This window comes from Jaculus jaculus, chromosome 13 (assembly GCF_020740685.1).
Source record: "Jaculus jaculus isolate mJacJac1 chromosome 13, mJacJac1.mat.Y.cur, whole genome shotgun sequence".
Classification (NCBI taxonomy): Eukaryota; Metazoa; Chordata; class Mammalia; order Rodentia; family Dipodidae; genus Jaculus; species Jaculus jaculus.
In genome coordinates this window covers 26,731,180-26,752,122 of record NC_059114.1, presented here as the reverse complement: position 1 = coordinate 26,752,122, position 20,943 = coordinate 26,731,180, and the positions used below count along the sequence as shown (strand labels likewise).

General features: G+C 50.9%; 2 protein-coding genes across 3 annotated transcripts in view; one reads left to right on the top strand and one right to left on the bottom strand.

Moving 5' to 3' along the window:
* The first annotated feature begins 844 nt into the window (after nt 1–844).
* On the top strand, nt 845–15,526 carry Rhof (ras homolog family member F, filopodia associated). The gene is made up of 5 exons (XM_004668471.2): nt 845–1,013; nt 1,238–1,325; nt 12,658–12,767; nt 12,843–12,977; nt 14,322–15,526. The coding sequence occupies exons 1-5, from the start codon at nt 876–878 to the stop codon at nt 14,484–14,486; spliced, it is 636 nt and encodes a 211-aa protein (XP_004668528.1). The 5' UTR covers nt 845–875; the 3' UTR covers nt 14,487–15,526.
* A 1,487-nt stretch (nt 15,527–17,013) lies between these two features.
* Tmem120b (transmembrane protein 120B) overlaps nt 17,014–20,943 on the bottom strand; it is a 48,472-nt gene continuing 44,542 nt past the window's right edge. For both annotated transcript variants that reach the window (XM_004668470.2, XM_045133061.1), the window contains 5 exons: nt 20,568–20,629; nt 19,274–19,366; nt 18,629–18,693; nt 18,117–18,185; nt 17,014–17,687 (listed from right to left, as the gene is read on the bottom strand). In XM_004668470.2, the coding sequence (XP_004668527.2) occupies nt 17,574–17,687; nt 18,117–18,185; nt 18,629–18,693; nt 19,274–19,366; nt 20,568–20,629 (403 nt within the window). In that variant the 3' untranslated portion in view covers nt 17,014–17,573. The remainder of the gene's footprint in view (nt 17,688–18,116; nt 18,186–18,628; nt 18,694–19,273; nt 19,367–20,567; nt 20,630–20,943) is intronic.

Genomic DNA, 20,943 nt, shown 5'->3' with positions numbered 1-20,943 from the left:
GTACTGACGGTACCATAGTAAGCGCTCAGCCAGGGTCCGTTTGAATGGTGGCGGGGTGGTATAATGGAGATGGACAGGATCAGTCATCTCGGCCAGAAAACACTTAATACACTTCTTGTTGGGGAAGGGGGTTATCCATCTACGAAGTGCACGCAAAAGCCAGCTGATGTCAATCAGATCTCCCTTGGCCAGCAACCTCGGTGATAATGCCCTGCTGGGTTCAGCCCTCTGGCCCCTGTGGCAAAGTGGCTTTTTGAGTCATCTCTCAGCCATCATCCGGCAGAGGGCGCCCCAAGTCCGCCGTGAGGGTGGGTGGGGGGAGCGGGTAAGCGGTACTCAGCGCCCACGCACGCACGCAGGTGGGGGCCAGGGTCAGCATCTTCTCGGGGACCACTCCAGCTACAACCTGGGAAACAGCCTGGGTGACAAAGGCTGGGCGCTTTTCCCAGAGCTCGAGGCCCGGTCTCCTCGAACCCGAGCGCGCGGGGTACAGGGCGCCAATGAAGGAGCGCCTGTCCGGCCGAGCGGCCAATCAGACGGTCCCCGCGCGACGGCGGAACCTTCCAATCAGGGGCTTGGAGGGGAGGGGCCGCAGCCACTCGTCCTGCGGGGGGTCGTGCCGTGACGCGCGGCGAGGGGGTGAAGCTTGGACCTGCCTGGCTTCCGCTCCCCCAGAACTGACAGTGAACTCGCAGGGTCCCAGCTCTAGCGGGGAGGAGCGGAGGCCGGGGGTGGGCCCGGGAGGCTGCCTGGCGGAGGTGGCTCCGGCCGCCTGGGGGTGGGGCCAAGAAGCCCCGCCCCGCGGCCCCGCCTCCTCCGGCTCGCTCTGCCCGGCTGTGCCGGCGCACCGCCTCGGGTGCTGCCAGCTCTGGGCCATGGACGCCCCGGGGGCTCCGGCCCCAACCGCCGCCCCAGGCAACGAGAGGAAGGAGCTGAAAATCGTGATCGTAGGTGACGGTGGCTGCGGCAAGACGTCGCTGCTCATGGTGTACAGCCAGGGTTCTTTTCCCGAGGTGAGACACCCAGCGGGTGAGGGAGGGGCGAGGATGGGCTTGGGACCCCTGGGAACTAGGGATGTCCCTCAGCCTGGACCCTGGGGTCACCGGCATCCTGAAGACATTGCTGAGTTTGCCTGGGGCGCCCCCTGGGGAATTCCGGAGCCCAGTGGTTTGGCAGGTCCGGGCCGGCTGGGGGCGAGGGGGCTAGACAGTGAGACGTCGCCGGACCTCTCCCACAGCACTACGCCCCGTCGGTGTTTGAGAAGTACACGGCCAGCGTGACAGTGGGTAGCAAGGAGGTGACCCTGAACCTCTACGACACGGCTGGTGAGTGCGCCAGAGCACAGAGGGTCCCCACGGCCAGCCTCAAGCCCCCCCACCCCGCCCCGAGCATACCTGCCTTGCCACCCCATCACGTCTCGCCGGATGGCTGGCTGGGAGGCCCTGGAAGCCATAAGGACCTCAGCGGTCATAGCTGTAAGTGGAGGTGATTGGATGAGGTGAACTCCTGGGCCACCCCCACCCCCTACGCTGTGTACGGTTCCCCAGGCTTGTTCCTCTCCTGTGGTTCTAGAAAACGTGGGCTGCGTTTCTGCCTCCCTCCTGTGGCTGCAGAATTTCCTACATCGCTGGTTGGAGTCCCCTGGGCTTAGGATTCCGTGGGCCGCCCTTGCTGGGTCTTGCGGGTTTAGGATTCAAGGTTCCAGGTCAGAGCTGCCGGCTCCAAGACTTCGGTAGCTGACAGTTGTGCATCCTGGGGCCTTCATGTCCTGTGAGTGTGCATTCCTTGCTTCTTGAAGCCACAGTTGGTTGTGCTTTCCTGGTTTCCTGGGAAGAAACCAGACAGCATTAGAAAATGAACTGAGGAAAGACCTAAGCCCTATGAAATGTAGACCCAAACTTCTGATAATTGTATCAGTCCTGGGAATTGTGTTGTGGGAAGTGGGAGAAGTCATCCATTAAGACTGGGACTTTTTTTTTTCTTAATATTTTTTTATTTATTTATTATTTATTTATTTATTTATTTATTTATGTGAGAGAGAGGCAAATAGAGAATGGGCACACCAGGGCCCCCAGCCTCTGCAAACTAACGAACTCCAAATGCATGTGCCACCTCATGCATCTGGCTTATGTGGGTACTGGGAAATCGAGCCTTGAACCAGAGACTTTAGGCTTCACAGGCAAGCACTTAGCTGCTAAGCCATTTCGCCAGCCCAAGATTGGGACTTCTGAGCTAGGCATGCCTTTAACCCCAGCGCTCAGGAGAAAGAGGTAGGAGGATCAGCATGAGGCCACTCTGAGACTGCATAGTGAATTCCAGGTCAGCCTGGACTAGAGTGAGAAGACTGGGAGTGGACCTTTAACCCCATCACTCATGAAGCAGGATGATCGCTGTGTTTTCTAACCCCATCACTCATGAAGCAGGATGATCGCTGTGTTTTCGAGACCAGCGAGGAGCTACAGGCAGTTCAGCCTGGACTAGAGTGAGACCCTACCTGGGGGGGGGGGCACACTGGGACTCCTAACTGGCTGTGATCAACATGTGAGGGTCAAAGGTTGGAATGACCAGGTAGAGCCTCACCCAGCCCCATGACTCAGTGTTGAGTGGCTTGGGTGTAACCACATCACCTAGTGTTTTCCCTGCATGTGAGAGGTCTGAATGACCATGAATGAAGCTCAAATCCATACATCCCCCTTGGAGAGGATATGAAGGTCTGCTCCAGACCTCTCTACTCCTGCTCTGAACAGGCTTTGCTGGAGGGGTGCCCCACCTCTCCAGCGGCCTCTGAGTCTGCCTAACCTATTATGCCTTCAGCCCCAGGTGAGTGGGGGGAAGAATTCCTGAGGCGTGAACCACACAGAAGGAAAACTATCTGGGAACCTTTTATTTTCTCAGGCCTCTTGTGCAGGAGCCCAGGAGGGGCAAGGGCCATTGACTCCACTTTGGGAGAAGTGCTGTTAGAGCAGAGATGTTATGTTGCATAGCAACTTAAGGCTTCAGGAGGCCGGGAATCCTCTTGCTCCTCCCTCAGCCTCTCCTGTCACATCCAAGGTTACCCTGTTCAGTGCAGCCTCCCCTTTAGACAGACCAAAGCATAGACTACTTTTGACCTTTTCGGCCTTGTCTTGAGAAAGATGCTCAAAGTACATGTATATTTGAGGGTTCCAGAAAGCTATTCCCAAGTAGAAGGAAGAAGTGTTATGTCAAGGCTGTGGAAAGGAGTTCCTGAAGGCAAACTTCATCAGCAGCTGGTGACCACAATGCCATGATGACCTTGTCCACAACCTCCTGCCATCTGCTTTGGTGTCAGACTGAGGCTCATTTTCAAACTAGTCCCAGTAGTTGGGTATCACTGGGGACATATGGGCCTCAGTTTCCTCATTTGTCATCAGGGCTCAGATAACCATGATGATTAAAGCAATTTATATGCACAGCCTTAGCACAGGGGCTGGCTGTCAATAGGGCTCAGTGTGTGCATATTGCCATCATGACCTTTTTTGTTTGCAGTTAGGACTAGAACCCAGGTCCTTGTCCATGTTAAGAAAGTGTTCTACTGCTGAGTTATACCCCAACCCTTAATGTAAGTTTGCTTTTGATTTTTTTGTTTGTTTGAGGTAGGGTCTAGCTTTAGCCCAGGTTGACCTGGAATTCACTATGTAGTCTCAGGCTGGCCTCCAACTTATAGCAATCCTCCTACCTTGGCTTCCCAAGTGCTGGGATTAAAGGCGTGCACCACCATACCTGGCTTGATTTCTTTTTTTACTGACGGCTGATTTTTTTTTTTTTTTTTTTTGAGGTAGGGGTCTCACTGTAGCTCAAGCTAACCTAGAATTCACTATGTAGTCTCAGTGTGGCCTCAAACTCATGGCGATTCTCCTATATCAGCCTCCCAAGTTCTGGGACTAAAGGTGTGTGCTACCACACCTAGCGTGATTTTTTTTTTTTTTAATGAGAGAGAGAATTGGTGTGCCAGGGCCTCCAGCCACTGCAGTCCAACTCCAGACACATGTGCATGTACGACCTTGCATATTTGTGCTGCCTTGTGCATCTGGCTTATTTGGGACCTACAGAGTTGAACATGAGTATTAAGCTTTGCAGGCAAATGCCTTAATGGCTAAGCCATCTGTTCAGCCCATTTTTTTTTTTTTTTAATATGGTCTCACTTATTGGTCTGGCTGACCTCCATTGTGCTGTATAGGGACTGGGGAGATAGCATGGTGTTTAAAGACTCATGCCTGCAAAGCCTGCTGGCCCAGGTTCAGTTACCCAATACCTACATTAAGCCAGACGCACAATGCCACACATATGTTTGGAGTAGTTTACAGCTGCAGATGGCCCTGGCACTCACACCTCTCCCTGCTTCAAATAAATAAAAGCATTTTTAAAAAACAGTCTATGTAACTTCCAACTCTCCATTTTCCTGCCTTGGCCCCTTGAGTGCTAAGATTCCAGGCAATGTGCAACCACACCTGGTTCTCATTGTGAGCGGCCCAGGGCCCCCACAGAATTAGTAGCAATAGGCAGTGTTGACCATGGGACCTACAGAACTCTGTACTGGCCCCATTCCTGCTGCAGGAAGGAGCTCCAGCCATCTTTCCTAAGTAACCAGAAAGCAAAGCTGGGATTTGGGCCACTCAGTCCCTGGGTGGGGAGGGACACAGGTGGCTTACCAAGGGGGGAATACTCAGAGGGCAGGAGTCTGGCTTCTCCCTCCAGAGAGGCCCTGGTGGTAGGAAGACATTCTCAGGCCAGTGAGTAGTGTGGTGATGAGGCAGGTCATTCATTCCTCTTAGAATGAATGCAGACTGTCCTAGAAGGAGGCTCTGGAAGTGAATGAATAGCCCATCAGGGAGATGACTCAGCTCTGCCTGTGGGGTGGCTGGATCTCTGGAGCATGTGGGAGAAAATGATGGCCAGTAACCATGTAGAGAAGGGTGGAGAGGGAAGTGGCTGAGTTAAGAGATAAGTATTGTAAAATATGCCATAGAAGGTCCTAGAACCTGATGGGAAGGGGGTCATCTTCCCAATCAGCAGTAATCAAATCTATCTATATTCAGGAGTGGCCCCACAAGACTGAATTTTTCTGCATTCAAGATGGCTTGGTGGCCTTGGGCAGTGCTAGATGCTCCCCACCTACAGCTTGTGTGCAAGGCCAGTCTGGCTACTTGTCTACATCCTGCGGAAGCAGTTACAGACACCGCAACCCTCCACAGAGTGCTCAGGACTCCAAGGTGGAGGGAGGGCGGAGCCCCAAGCACCCACTGACTGCCCCAGTAGCCTGGCCTGCACCCTGACATCCTCAAAGACAGGAAACTGTGGTGGGGCCCAAAGGTTTTTGGGCAGAGGGGTGGTGTGATGGTAAGATCCTAGTTAGAGAAGTCCAGGCTTGGAGGGATATGGAACAGTTCTCACGAGTCGCTAAGACAAGGGGTCAGGGACAACAGGAGTGCTGTGGACCATGGAGCCATGAGGACTGAAGGCTGAGACAGGGACCCCGCAGAACTGAACTGCCCTGGCTCCTTCTGTCCCTGGGGAGGAGAGGCAGGTGATCGGGCCCCAGCAGCCCTTCCCTGATCAGGACCCAGCTGAAAAGAGGTCTGCCAAAGTAAAGCCCTACTTCACAGAGGAAATACCTCTGGTGGCAAGCGAACCTCACTTCCGCCTGCCTCGTGGTACCGCTTGCTAAAAGGCAGCCCATCCAAGGGCCCTTCCTCACCAGAACCAAATGTGTCTTTTGTCTTTTCTAACTCCTGAGCCCATGGAGAAAGCAGATGGCAGCCTTGAGTGGCTACGGGCAGGTGACTTGGCATCCTTATGGGCAAATTAGAGGGGGTAATAGTATCTTAGTTGCTGAGAGGCCACCCCTGTCAGGAGGTTCAAAGATCCCAGGGTTAGAGGCCCCTCAGGTTACTAGCCTCCCTCTGGAGTTCCTCTTGCAGTAGTGACAACAGGAGATGTCCTACACTTCTACCCAGTTTTGTCCATCCCCAAAGTCCTTTGATTTCATAAATCAGGGCAGAATCGTCACAAAAAACTAAGGCATAGTAAGGAGTGTGCCAAGGCCTGGTGCTCCTGACACACAGGAGAAGGTTCCAGTACATGCCAGCCCTCCATAGCTTGATTCTGTGAGAGGCCCACACTAAATCCTACAGGAGCTAGGCATGGTGGCGCACACCTTTAATCCCAGCACTCGGGAGGCAGAGGAAGGAGGATTGCCATGAGGTCAAGGCTACCCTGAGACTACATAGTAAAATGCAGGTTAGACTGGGCTACAGCAAGACCCTACCTTGGAAAAAAAAAGAAATCCTACAGGAAACTGATCCTGTGGGGTCAAGCAAGGAAGGCATCCTGGGGTAGGAGCCAGGGCTGCCCATCTCCCAGAGGTGCTTTTCCTTTTTATTTATTCATTTTTTGAGTTAAGGTCTCACTTTCTACCAGGCTGACCTGGAATTTACTGTGTAGTCCCAGGCTGGCCCTGAATACACAATAATCCTCCTACCTCTGCCTCCCAAATGCTGGGACTAAAGTTATGCATCACCATGCCTGGCCTTTTTTCCTTAAGATAGCTGTGATTGCAACCATTTTCTCTAGCACTTGGTCAGGGCAGGAGTATGTAGGGCAAGGACCCTCCTCTGCATTTTGGGATAGTCTGAGAGATTGAAACCCTAGTTGTTCTCCATTTACAAAGCTTCTCCTTAGCTTTGTGACTTGGGTAAGGCATTCTACCTCTCTATTCTTTGGTTTTTCCATCTGTAAAATGGAGATAAACTAGGGCTGGAGAAATGGCTTAACAATTGAGGTGTTTGCCTGCAAACCCTAATGACCTGAGTTTGATTCCCCAGTAACCATGTAAAGCCAGACACAAAAGTGGTGCATGTGTCTGGAGTTTGTTTGCAGTGGCAAAACACCCTGACATGCCCGCTTTTTCTCTCTCTGCTTGAAAAAAAAAAAAAATGGAGTGGTGGATTACCCATTTTAAAGTGTTTGCCTGTGAGACCTAAGGACCCTCTTGCCACTGCAAATGACCACCAGATGATTGTGCTGCATTTTGCATCCAACTTGTATAGGTAGCTTGAGAACTGAACCAGGGTTGGCAGAGTGTAAACAAACACCTTTCACCACCATCTTCCCAGCCCCCATCTTTATAAATTATTGTCATCCAGGCTCCCTTGCTTTTCCTGTCACCATTGCACAGTGGAAACTGAGGTCCAAAAAGTCCGTTCCTAGTGGGTAGGCCTCATGGGGAAGCTAATGCTTTTAGACTGGCTAGGCAGCTGACCTTGGCATTAGAGACTGAGCTGGTTGGTGCTGAAGTTTACAGGGTTCCTGTCAGTGACCTTGAAAGCCACCCCGCCCCCTGTCCCACCAGGTACCTGGGCTCCTAACAGGAAGAACTTTCCTGAGCTTGTTAACCTCCTGGGTGCTGCTTGAATTTAGCCCAGGTTGGGAGAGCCCTGTGGGAACACCGAGAGCAGAAGCCCCAAGCCAGGAAGCAGGAGGCTGGGTGTGAGCGCTCTCAGCCTCCCTCCTGGCCTCATTTCCTCAAACCTCTTGCAGGCTGACTCCACCCTTGCCGCCTTCACCAAGATCAGAGTCTAGTGTCACCACAGCCACCATTGCTCAACCCAGTGGACACGTCTTGGGTCTCATCTCTGCCACTGCAAAAGGACAGTTGGCCATTATCTATCTCCAGCATGCCACTTGGGACCAATAGTTCTTTTGGTTTCATATTTGTATTCATTTATTTGAGAGAGGGCGGGCTGGAGTGATGGCTTAGCAGTCAAGGCGCTTGCCTGTGAAGTCTATGGTTCAGTTCCTCAGTACCCACATAAAGCCAGATACACAAGGTGGTGCGTGCATCTGGATTTCATTTGCAGCTACTAGAGGCCTTGGTGCCCCTATTCTCTGTCTCTCTGCTTACAAATAAGTTAAAAAAAAACACACACACACACAACTAAATAAAAGACAGATTTGAGCTAGGCATGGTGGCACATGACTTTAATCCCCAGCACTTGGGAGACAGAGTTAGGAGGATTGCTGTGAGTTTGAGGCCATCCTAAGACTATAGAGTGAATTTCAGGTCAGCCTAGACTAGAGGGAGACCCTACCTCTGGAAAAAAAAAAAAAAAAGAGGGCTGGAGAGATGGCTTAGCAGTTAAAGTGCTTGCCTGCAAAGCCTAAGGACCCAGGTTTGACTCCCCAGGACCCATGTAAGCCAGATGCCCAAGGTGGTGCACGTATCTGGAGTTTGTTTACAGTGGCGGGAAGCCCTGGCATGCCCCCTTTCTCTCTCTTTCTCTCTCTGCTCCCTCTCTTAAATAAATAAAAATAATTTTAAAAAAAAGATTTGATCCCTGCCCTCATGGTAGGATCTGCTTACATAGGAAACAGTTAACAGGCCTATGTCTTAGGAGGGTGAGTGGTGTGTTACTGGAAAACATGCTGAGGGCAGGGAAGGCCCTTCAGAGGAGGTGTCCTTCAGACCTCCAGCAATCAGCCAGCAGAAAGAAGGGGACATGCTGGATGTGGTGGTGCACACATTTAATCTCAGCATTTAGGAGGCAGAGGTAGGAACATTGCCATGAGTTCAAGGCCACCTGAGACTACATAGTGAATTCCAGGTCAATCTGGGCAAGAGTAATACGCTACCTCGAAAAATCAAAAAACAAAAAGAAGGGGACAGAACATAGCATCTTAAAATTGCTGGTTCCCTCCAGCCAAATTTCCAGAATGTGCTATGTTAGACTTAAGCATAAGTTTCAGAAGTCTGTCTTTGTATATCACAAAATAAAACTGAACTTTAAGCCAGGCATGGTGATGCACGCCTTTAATTCCAGCACTTGGAAAACAGGTAGGAGGATCGTCATGAGTTCAAGGCCACTCTGAGACTACATAGTGAATTCCAGGTCAGCCTGGGCCAGAGTGAGGCCTTGCCTCAAAAAAACAAAAACAACAGTAACAAAATGTTCTTTTTCTCTCTGTCTCTGTCAAATAAATACATTTTTAAAAAATTTAAAAATTCCATAAAGGGCTGGAGGGATGGCTTAGTGGTTAAGGCACTTGCCTGCAAAGCCAAAGGATCCAGGACCCACATAAGCCAGATGCACAAGGGCTGCATACATCTGGAGCTCATTTGCAGCAGTTAGAGGCCCTGGGATGCCTCTTGCTCTCTTTCAAATAAATAAATCAAAAAAAAATTTTTTTAAGAAAAAACTAGGACCGCAGATGTAGCTGCATGGTAGTGGGACTTGCTTAGCACATATGTGACCCCAGGTTCAACTTCAGAGCGAGATCCAGGTCAGCCTGAGCTAGAGTGAGAGCCAGCTTGGGGTGAGGATAGGTACATCTGCATATAAGCTGTACATATCCTCCAGTATTTGTTGGGTCAGCTGTAGATTACATTTTTTATTTTTATTTTTTTGAGGTAGAGTCTTACTGTAGCCCAGGCTGACCTGGAATTCACTATGTAGTCTCAGGTTGGCCTCGAACTTATGGCAATCCTGCAACCTCTGCCTCCCAAGTGCTGGGATTAAAAGGCACGCGCCACCACGCCCAGCTCTTGTTTTTTGAGGTAGGGTCTCACTCAGCCTAGGCTGACCTGGAATTCACTATGTTGTCTCAGGCAGGCTTTGAACTCACAGTGGTCCTCTCTCACCTGTGCCTCCTGAGTGCTGGGATTAAATAAAGTTGTGCACCACCATGCCTTTTTTATTTCTTCCCCAAGGTAGGGTCTCATTGCCACTCAGACTGACCTGGAATTCACTATGTAGTCTCAGGGTGCACTCACAACAATCCTACCTCTGCCTCCTGAGTGTTAGATTAGAGACACGTGACACCACGCCCAGCTCGGTTAATCTTGTCAATAAATAGTGTTACACTGTTTTAGGAAATAATAATAAGAAAAAAATTCTGTACATGTTCAGTACAGACAGTATTTTTCTGGATATCTTCTGTTTCAAGTTGTTATTGTGTTGGGTATAGGATCCAAAGATGCTGGGCTGACTGTATTTGTTAGTTCCCTGTCATCTTGTGTTGTGATATAAGCATTTCTTAATCATTTATGGAGTATAAATTGTATTATTGTGATGGTAGAAATAGAAAGTTATTGTGTAAAAAAGAAATACTATAGTCTAAATATCTGAAAATAAAATAAAATAAAATAGAAAGGTAGTGACACCTGCAATCCCAGCAGAAGCATTATTAAGTTCAAGGCCATCCTAAGCCACACAGTAAGACGCTGCCTCCAAAGTAAATAGAAAACACTATGGAGAAAGGTGGTGGAGTGAGGCATGAATATTCCAGGTGTGAGAGAGAACAACTATAAAAGCTTGGCGACATCAGAACTTGAAGGCTTTGAGAAATAGATCATGGCATTGACTGGACTGTAGCGAGTAAGGGGGTAAAAGATGAAGTTAAGGTCAGTAGGCCCCACGTCATTGGACTTTGTATAAAAGCCAATAGGGAAACAGGTATGGTGTCATACACCTGCAATCCCAGACAAATCTATAACCCCAGCACTCAGGAAACAGGTAGGAGGATTGCTGTGAGTTTGAGACCAGTCTGGAATCAGAGTGAGTGCCAGGTCAGCCTGGGCTAGAGTGAGATACTTGCTCCATAAAGCAAAAATGGGACTGGAGAGATGGCTCAGCAGTTAAAGACACTTGCCTATGAAAAACCTAATGACGTGGGTTTGATTCCCCAGTACCCACGTAAAGCCAGATACATCTAGAGTTCATACCCATTCTACTGTGTGTGTCTCTATCTCTCTGTGCCAGGCATGGTGACACATGCCTTTAATCCCAGCACTTGGGAGGCAGAGGTAGACTACATAATGAATTCCACGTTAGCCTGGGCTAGAGTGTGAAGCTACCTCGGAAAACCAAAAAAGGAAACAAAAAGTTAGAAGATGCTTATGTTCCATGTGCCCTGAGTCAAGGCCAAATACCAAATGAGCAGCAGAGCTGGAGTTTGAACTCTTATTTTCCTCAGGTGCCCATGGCCTTAGGCAGTGGTGCTGCAGTACAGCTGAGTGTGAGCTTTCAGGGCCCCTGGGTGTTGGGGAGGCCAGGAGGGGAGCTCCTGGGCTTCTTGTTCTTGTTCAGTGGAAGGAATCACATTTTTGCATAAGTAACTCCAAAGGCTTCTTGTACATGGTGCTTCAGGATGTCACGTAATCCTGGCTGGCTCCTAAACTAAGAAAATGGAAATGTGTGTGTGGTTTTTCAAAGTAGGGTCTCACTGGCCCAGGCTGACCTGAATATGTAGTCTGAGGGTGGCCTCGAACTCAAGGTGATCCTCCTATGTCTGCCTCCTAAGTGCGGGGATTAAAGGCATGCACCACCACACCAGGTTGAGAAAGGAATTTTGAGTGAAATGGGTGAAACCCAAATACAGCCTGCAGATTGGATCAAGGACAGGTTGGTGCAGCTTCCTGGGCTGGAGACAGGCAAGGGAATGCTAGTCTTTTGTTGTTGTTTTGAGGCAGGGTTTGGCCTAGGCTGACCTGGAAGTTTATAGCCCCAGTCTGGCCTTGAACTCATTTCATGGCAATCCTTTTATCTCAGTCTCCTGAGTGCTGGGATTACAGGGGTGAGCTGTCAGCAGTCAGGCAGTTAGTGCCTGCTGGACTTCTTCAACTTTGGACACCACGTGTTTAGATATAGATCAAGCGAGTGGTGAACCATAAACACAGGCTGAGGGAGGAGTTCCCCGTACTCATTGTTGAAGTCTTCCTGGAAGTTTGAAACTATTGACAAAAAATTACCTCCAAAATTCAAAAGCAGGGCTGGAGAGATTTAGCAATTAAGTCACTTGCCTGCAAAGCCTAAGGACTCAGGTTTGATTGTCCAGAACCTGGGTAAGCCAGAGGCACCAGGTGGTTCATGTGTTTGGAGTTCGTTTACAGTGGTTAGAGGTTCTGACACACCCATTGTCTGTCTCTTTCTCAAATACATAAATAGTAAAAACAAAATTTTGGGCTGGAGATATGGCTTAGCTGTTAAGCGCTTGCCTGTGAAGTCTAAGGACCCCAAAACGGCTTAATTCCCCAGGACCCACGTTAGCCAGATGCACAAGGGGGCGTGTGGATCTGGAGTTTGTTTGCAGTGACTGGAGGCCCTGGCACGCCTATTCTCTCTATCTGCCTCTTTCTCTCTGTCACTTTCAAATAAATAAAAATAATTTTAAAAATTAAAAAGCAAAAGAACCCAGCCATGTGGGAAGCTAAACTTTAGTTATTTGGGCTAAGACATCGGAGGGGTGCGCAAGGGGACCACCTCATGGTCTCCAGGTGGCTGTGATGTTAGCCCGGGCAGCCTCCCAAGCATCTGCAAGAATGGGCTGGAAGAATCCAGGCAGCTGCATCCCCAGCTCACAGTCTCTGGTCTGTGGGGAGACCTACATGGCACAGCCCCAACTGAGTCTCAGGGGTAGGGTTTCCAAAGCCGAACTCTAACCTTGAGTGTGGCCAGGGATGAACACTCATCCTTGGCAGAGCTGCTGCAATCTCCAGTTCTTAGCCTATAACCAGCACAGCCCAAAGTACTACCTGCGCCCCTCCATTTTACAGACAGGAAACTGAGGCGTAGAGACTGCCCCCCTCCTACCCATCAAACTCCAAACGGCCGGGATTTGTGTGTGACCCTCGTCTGGTTTCAGGGCAGGAGGACTATGACCGGCTGAGGCCACTGTCCTATCAGAACACCCACCTTGTTCTCATCTGCTATGATGTTATGAACCCCACCAGCTACGACAATGTCCTCATCAAGGTAACCTCAGCCTGCTTCGGGGGTGGGAGATCCCACAATAGCCTCTGCCCTGATGCCACACCTTCTCCTCCTCAGTGGTTCCCTGAAGTCACTCATTTCTGCCGTGGGACCCCAATGGTGCTCATTGGCTGCAAGACAGACCTGAGGAAGGACAAGGAGCAGCTCCGGAAGCTCCGGGCAGCTCAGCTGGAGCCTATCACCTACACACAGGTGAGCCAGAACCCCCAACGCCCCCACCACCATCCAGGGCCTCAGCCCAGGACTTCAACCTCTGCAACCAAGAGTGCCTTAGTGGGCTCCTGGGCAGCTGAAGTGAACGGGATCCTAGTAATAGTCTAAGCATACTAATGGAAGCACTCAAGGGGTTAAGACAAGGAAAATGCCATGAGTCCAATGCCAACCTGGGCTCCATAGTGAGTTCCAGACCAACCTGGGCTACAGTGCGACTCTTGTCTCAAAAAAAAAAAAAAAAAAAAAAATTAGCCCTAAACCCCTGAGCCAGGTGCTGGTAACACCCCACAAATTAGTGAGAAACAAGGCCCCAGAAGTTTGAGCATCTTCTGAGGGTCACACAGCTAACCTGAGTGGAGCCAAGACCTGGTCCCAATCACTGACGCTTCGAGTCTGTGCTCCGCTTACACCCACATAATCTACCCAGAAGGACAGACCCTCGTGTTTAAGTAGGTGTCCCCCATCCCCAAAAGCCACAAGGCAAATCCAAACCCCATGGCTTTTTAAATAAAGAATGGGAGAATATGCAAGAGAATGCAAAATGAGACTAATAAAAAACCCTCAAGGCAGCACACTCCTCCTCCTCGCATTCAGGAGGCTAACAGGAGTTTCAAGGCCTGCCTAGACTACATAGAAAGAATGTCTCAAAACACAAAACTTAAGCTGGAGAGATGGCTCAGTAGTTAAGGCACTTGCCTGCAGAGGCTGATGACCCAAGTTTGATTCCCCAGTACCCACAGAAAGCCAGAGGCATGAAGATGTGCATGTATCTGGAGTTTGTTTGCAGTGGCTGAAGGCCTTGGTGTGCCTATTCTCTCTCTGCTTGCACACAAATTTTTAAAAATTTCTAAAAACCACAAAACTATAATAGGGAATAAGCATTAATAATGGTAAATCATTTTACAAACAAAGATTTTTATTGTTTTACTTTGCCACCAAGTTCGGTATCTTGTTGTGCTAAGCAGAAGGATGTGTGGAGAACCCTTTCTGGACAGAAGGGTGTGTGCAGAGCCCTTTCTGAATTGAGGTTTGCCAGCCTTCTCAAAGGCCTGGGACATAGCCCCAGCCCTGGCTCTCAAAATTCAGTTCTTCTCTGCCAGAAGCTACAGGGAGAGCCAGTAGGGGCCAGCAAGAGGCTTCTTCCAGCAGCATAGCCAGCTCTGGGAACACGAAAACACTGGTGAGAGCCAGCCCTGGGATGGATAGGAGACAGAGGTTCCCACTCATGGCCCCAACTCTGGACAGTCTCTAAAACCAGTCCTGAGCCCCTGACCCTCCCCCCTCACTCCAGGCCCCTCATTTAATACTGCGTCCTCATCCCAGGGCCTGAGTGCCAGCGAGCAGATCCGAGCTGCACTTTACCTGGAATGTTCTGCCAAGTTCCGAGAGAATGTGGAGGACGTCTTTAGGGAAGCCGCCAAGGTGGCCCTCAGTGCACTGAAGAAGGCACGGCGGCAGAAACAACGCCGGCTCTGCCTGCTGCTGTGACCGCGGGCCGATGGCCCGAGACGGACTACGAGCCCACGCCTGGCCCGGTAGTGGCTGGGGCTAGACTCTTGGAACATGCTGGAACTCTCTTGTGTGTCCACACTGGAGTGCAGTGGTAAATGTGGGTGCCAGACCCAAGTCTTTCCACCCTGGGGCCAGCCTTTGTCTTGGGCCTCAGAAAGGCCTTTGTTACAGCACAGCCCCCACTCTTGCCACGTGTGTCACTGCTGCCCCATGCCCGTGTCACGGTAACCCTGGGCTCCTAGATAGCACAGCTGCATCCTCCAGGCTCTTCCTTCTACCCCTGGGGAACTGAGGGCGCCACCTCAGGGCCCAAACCTATCAGGGGAACACAGGCAGCAGCCCGGACACGGACTGACAGCAGCCCCTCCCTCGCTCCTCCACCCCACACCACCGGGCTCCACCTCAGCCTGTCTGCCATCTGTTCCAGGTCACCTGTGCTCAGAGGTCAAAGTGTACCTGGGGCAGCCATCTGACTCCCGCTCCTGGTCTCATTATGGGGTACCCCATGCTATCTGCCTCTTCAGCTTTCTCCCATTCCCAAAAGGCCAGGATGGGGCTTCTGAAGTAGTCAACCTCATCATCACCTCCTTGGAGCAGCAGGCAGTCTCGCTTCTACCCTCAGCCACTGTTTCTGCCATGGCATGGCACTCAGGAGCCGCCCATCCCCATGCCTTCCAGAACTGACATAGCAACCCCTGCCCATGCTGGACAGTTTCTCAAAACTGGCCCACAGGCCACCTGTGTTGTTAGCAGCAAGATTCCTGAGCTCAGAACTTCTCAAACAAGTGCTCTAATGTCCTTCAGAGGAGAGCTGCTTGGTTCTGGGAGCCTAGGAGTCAGCGTTGCCTCAGAGGGAACCATGGCCTTGACTGGGCATTCCTCCCCGGCAAGTCCCGCTCGCCAAGTGCTGGACCCTGACAAACTTAGGTTGCCCAAGAAAAAAACTTCTAACCACCTGTAGGTCACCTGTGGCCACTGCTTGTTTTTGTAAATAAAGTTTTATTGTAACAGCCACACTTAATGGCTACTTTTGCTCTACAACTATGGACTAAAGTCACCGTGAGACCATGTGGTTTACAAAGTCTATAGTATTTACCTGCTGGCCTTTGATAGAAAAAAAGTTTGCCTACTTCTAATCTGGGACAAGCCTAAGGTACCTGCAAAGGACAGGACAAGGGACCAAGGACAGGTGTCGGTCAGGGAAGAGGGAGTGACTGGACAGTGGCAGGCAGGAACAGGTGCCTGGTCCTGCCATGTGGGAATGGAAGAAAGCAGAAATTTAGACTTCTGGTTTCGAGACGGGGGTTCTTTCTAACTTAGGCTGACCTGGAACTCTGTAGTTTCAGGTCAAACTCACAGCAATCCTACCTCAGCCTCTTGAGTGCTGGGATTAAAGGTATGCACCACCACATAGGGCTAGAAATCTAGATGCTTAATATAGAACCTCACCATGGGGGAAGCAAAAATCTCTCTTATCATGTAATTGAAGAATTTAAGCTGGGCATGGTGGTACACTTGGAGGCACTTGGGAGGCAGAGGTAGGAGGACCACCAAGAGTTCGAGGCCACCCTGAGAATACAGAGTGAATTCCAGGTCAGCCTGGGCTAAAGTGACACTCTACCTCAAAAAACCAAAACAAAAAAAAAAAAAAAAAAAAAAAAGCTTAGAACCCAGGGCTTAGCAAGTTAAGGTACTTGCCTACAAAGCCTAAAGACCCAGGTTTGATTCTCCAGGTCTCATGTAAGTCAGATACACAAGGTGGCACATGAATCTGGAGTTCGTTTGCAGTGACTAGAGGCCCTGGCATGCCCATTCTTCCTCTCTTTATCTCTAATAAATAAATAATAATAAAAAAGTAGAACCCCTCTGAGAGCCAAAGCAGGGCTGAGGACACCAGTTCTGGAGCTGTAGCTCCTACCCCTGCCTCCTGAATGGTGTGTGCCCCACACCCGGGTGAACAGTCATCTTAACAGAATGTAGTTAAGGGCAGCTGAGGCCTGGCCTACAAATAGGAACGAGCAGGCCACTCAGCAGAACCTGTTGGCCCTTCCAACTTCTCTAGTACAAAATCTGATACCGGGTGGGTGACCACACACCTGTCCTGGTCTCGCAGGGTGAGCCTACTTCCCACATTCCAGGGTCTCAGATGGAGAGAAGCTGGGAGTGGCTGGCCTCCAAGATGGTTTGAATCCCAGTCAGCACTAAGGGTCTGGGCCCTACTTTAAGAATGGACAGCAAATTTGTGAAGGAGGGTAAAAAAGGGTGGCAGTCAGAAACACCCAAGAGGCCATCAGAATCAGTGTCATACATTAACAGCCACACAAACAACCCAGAGGCCCGGGCGCCCTCTGGTGGACACTCCTTTAGAACTGCCGACCCTCAAGGCCAGCCCTCTGAGCTGGCTCCAGGGGCGGAGTGCTCCAGGTCCCAAGGAAGCTGAGCCACTTCCCCAAGCAGTCAGCAGGCACTTGGCTCGGGAAACACAAAGCAAGAGACGAAGACAGGCAGTGTTCTCTGAGAACTTAAATACTCCCTCGCCAAGAGGGTGGGGGCTGTGGGGGGCTTACAGCAGAGGCAGTAGTCCAGGACAGGGGGCTCCACAGGATGCTGAAGGTTTCATGGCACCCAGTGCCTGGGGTGCAGAAAAGTAGCAGGTCAGCTAAAGCCAACCATGGTGAGGCACATCCAAACCCCAGCAGGGGGTTTAAATGATGAGGGGGGCAGACTGGCTCCCTGAGGCTGGTGGCCCTCCCTGGAAGACTGACCGGATTCGGCCACTGCTCAGAGCAGTGGGGAAGGCCTCGGATTCCAGGGAAGCTGGGAGAACCCAGCATTAAATATGCGTCATAAATAGGAGCTGGGGTGGGTTAATACTGTGCGCACGGGCGGGCTTCACATTCCCGTGTCCAGCCAGGGACCAGGGCTTGGCCCTGTTCCCAGTGATGCCGCTGGCTCCTGAGATGCTGCTGCCCCTAGCCACCAGTGACTGGCAGTCAAGGGTGCTGAGTGGAAAGCCCGGCCATCTCTGCGTCCCAAGGCTCCCGGCACGAGAGTCCCCGAGGCTCACGGCTGCTTTGTCTTGTTTCTGTTCTTCTGGAGTTTGGCATGCACGACTTTGAGCGTGGTCAGGAAATTGCCCAGGAAGAGTACCAGGAAGGTGAGCGCCAGCACGAACACCTGGGGCCGGGGCGCGTGCCCAGAGGCGAGAACAAGAGACGGGCAGGTAGGGGGAAGGATGAAGCGTGAGTCAGTTCCCCTGGTAACGAGTCTGCCCTGAGCCCACACCCCAGAAAAACTGCAAAGTGGCAAGAGTGGCCCCAGAAGGTGTGTGTGTGGGGGGGGGGAGACTGCGTAAAGGGGTTGAATCCCCAGGGTGAGGCAGAATCCTGTAGGTGTTTTGCTCATAGACCCTGGTGTGGGGTTCCCTGCCCCCGAGTTCTCTCTTAGGCTCCTTAGCACAGAACTCTGGGCATCAAGAACCCATTTTACAGAAAAGGCAGAGGCTGAGGACAGAAGTCTCCCAAAGCAGGTCAGCTCTTCCCAAGCCACCACCCCTGCCTGTACCAGACAGACAGACAGATGGACATACACATACAGGTACCATACCTGCCATTCTGTACACTCCTCATGTCTGGAGAGCTCAAACAACGTGACGGCATTGTAGAGCTGCCAGAACTGAAAATGGGGGGACAGGCACCACTCACCCAACAGCTCCCCTGCAGGCCAGAGGGGAAAGCCAGGGAGATGGACCAGGCCCCCCCAGATCAGGAACCAGCTGCCACGACACTGACACATACCTCCCCTCCCATGAAACTAGAGGCACAGCAGGTCTGTAGAGTCAGTTCTGCTCTGTCTTTAATGTCCCTAGACTCTGAAGGAATGGAGACATGGGCATTCCACTCCTCCTCCGGGAAAACTGGCCAAGTCCTGAGCTATGACTGCAAGCAGTGGAGAAGGCCCCAGACTGCAGGGAAGCCAGGCGGACCACACTTGGCTAAGGAGCAGGTGGGCTGACAGCACATGCACATGCACAGTTTCACATCCAGCTGCCTGGGGACAGACAGCTGGTAAACGGTCAGCCCAGACAAGGTATATCCACAAATGGCAGGGGGACTCACATGGCCACAGAAGAGGAAAGGCAAGAGGAAGGTGAGGCCCCGCCACATCCAGGACTGGAACCCTTCTGTAAGGAACAGTGAGGAAGACAGGAGAGAGGGAGTATGTGTGTGTCACACACACACACTTTCTCCCCCACCCCTGGAGGCATAGTCTCACTCTAGCCCAGGTTGACCTGGAACTCACTCTTTAGTCCCAGGCTGACCTTGAGTTCACAACAGTCCTCCTGCCTCTGCCTCCCAAATGCTGGGATTAAAGACATACGACAACATCTCATTGTGTTGTCCAGGCTGACCTCAAACTCCTGGACTCAGCAATCTCCCTACAACCTCCCAAGAGGAGTGGCTGGGACTACAGCTGTGCACCAACATGCTCAGCTGAATATTGTGAACATTATAAAGTACAAAGAACATACGTGTAAAAGGGCAAGTGTGAGGGCCAGCACTGAGTGCCCAGGACTCTGATGGCTTCACAGTTGGTGGCTGAGACCAAGTCCATGACAGATGAGGAAGAACAAGCCAGATGAAGAACTGGCAACCCTGGCTGTCTACGCAGAAGGTCTGTGCTCTGGCATGTGCCCCACTGCAGGAAGCTGGATGGGTTTAGGATACCCGACACCCATATGCGCCCACTGCCTGGCTACTTACCCACTGTGAGGTCCAGGTGGTTCCTCTCGCCCAGGGCCCGCAGCCTGTAGAGGCACCCCCTCTGGTAATAGTACTGCAGGAACTGAACACAACCTGTGGGGGAGCACAGCGCTCAGGCTCAGGAAAGGTGCACAAGAGGACTCTCCCAAGTCCAGGGTCTACCAAAGTACAGGGTGGTGGGCTTTTGCTGGCCAGATGACAGGGCACCTTAGTTACAACGCCCCCCCACTTCCACCTCACACATGCATGCACGCACAGCACTCAACTGTTTTATCCTTCATCCAGAATACAAATAGTTCAAATATATAAGAACACATCTAAACTCCAACTAATGAGAACTAGATTAGAAACTTCTGGAATATTCCAAGCTATACAGTAGGCATTCAAGACATGCCTTCTTGTGCTTGAAGTTGCATACAACACTAAACAGATGATCTATACAGGGGAGAAATGGGACTGATAAAAATGATACTGACAGGGCTAGAGAGAGAGATGGCCTGTGAAGCCTAGGGGCTCAGGTTCGATTCTCTAGGACCCACATAAGCAAAATACACAAGGTGGTGCATGCGACTTGAGTTTGTTTGCAGTGGCTGGAAGCCCTGGTATGCCCATTCATTCTCTCCCTCTCTTTTGCTTTCCTTGCCTCTTTCTCTCAAATAAATATAAATAGTAAAAACAAAACAAAACAAAATAACACGTGTTGTGATAACCTAAAAAAAAAAAAAAATGAGCCAGGCGTGGTAGCTCACACCTTTAATCCCAGTACTTGAGAGGCAGAGATAGAAGGATTGCTGAGTTCAAGACCACCCTGAGACTACATAGTGAATTCCAGGTCAGCCTGTGCTAGAACGAGACCCTACCTAAAAAAAAGAAAAAAAAATGGACAGAGAAAAGCAGCCATGATAAATTATTTTATAAAATGAGCTGGACATTTTGTCCTTCTTTTGTTGTTTTTCTCAAGGCAAGGTCTCACTCCAGCCCACACTGACCTCCTGGACTCATGGTGATCCTTCTACCTCAACCTCTCAAGAGCTGGGATTACAGGTGGGTGCCACCACGGCCTGGCTTAGCTGTACATTTTGGCTCATGCCTGTAATCCCAGCACTCAGGAAGCAGTTAGGAGGATCACTATGAGTTCAAGGCCAGCCTAGGACTACAGAGTAAGTTCCGCCAGGACACTCCCCCTCCTGGTCTCCCACACAAGCCATTACTGACACCCACTAGGAACCACCCTCCTCAGTAAAAGCCCCCAGGAAAACAGGCCCCTCCAGCAAAGCTGGGATCAGACACTCACTCTGAAATATTGAAAATGCTAAAAACTGGTTGCGAAATTTCTGATAAATTAGTCCATTAGGCCTGGAAAAAAACAAAGGCAAGATATATTGTGAAATCAGGAGTTCACCCCTGGCCCGTCTCCATCCCACCCAAAGAAAAGAACAGTTCAAAATTTGACCACGGTTCTTGGTTCCTGTCTCTTTTCCCTGTATAAGGCTGGCAAGGGCATGCCTGTCGTCTTTTCTAGGCTGGGGGAGCCTCCCGCCCAGTCATTGGGAAGTCTCATGTTCTCCCTCAGCCTTGCTGTTCCCAGTCACCTCTGTCCCACCCTGCAGACCCGGCGGAGGCTGGGAAATGTTCCCCACAAAGCTCCCAGCTGGCTCCGTCAGGTCTCT

Coding starts and splice junctions, on each gene's coding strand:
- Rhof (XM_004668471.2), top strand. CDS start 876: ATGGACGCCCCGGGGGCTCCGGCCCCAACCGCCGCCCCAGGCAACGAG. Junction 1,014..1,237: donor GCCAGGGTTCTTTTCCCGAG/GTGAGACACCCA, acceptor CCTCTCCCACAG/CACTACGCCCCGTCGGTGTT. Junction 12,978..14,321: donor AGCCTATCACCTACACACAG/GTGAGCCAGAAC, acceptor TCCTCATCCCAG/GGCCTGAGTGCCAGCGAGCA.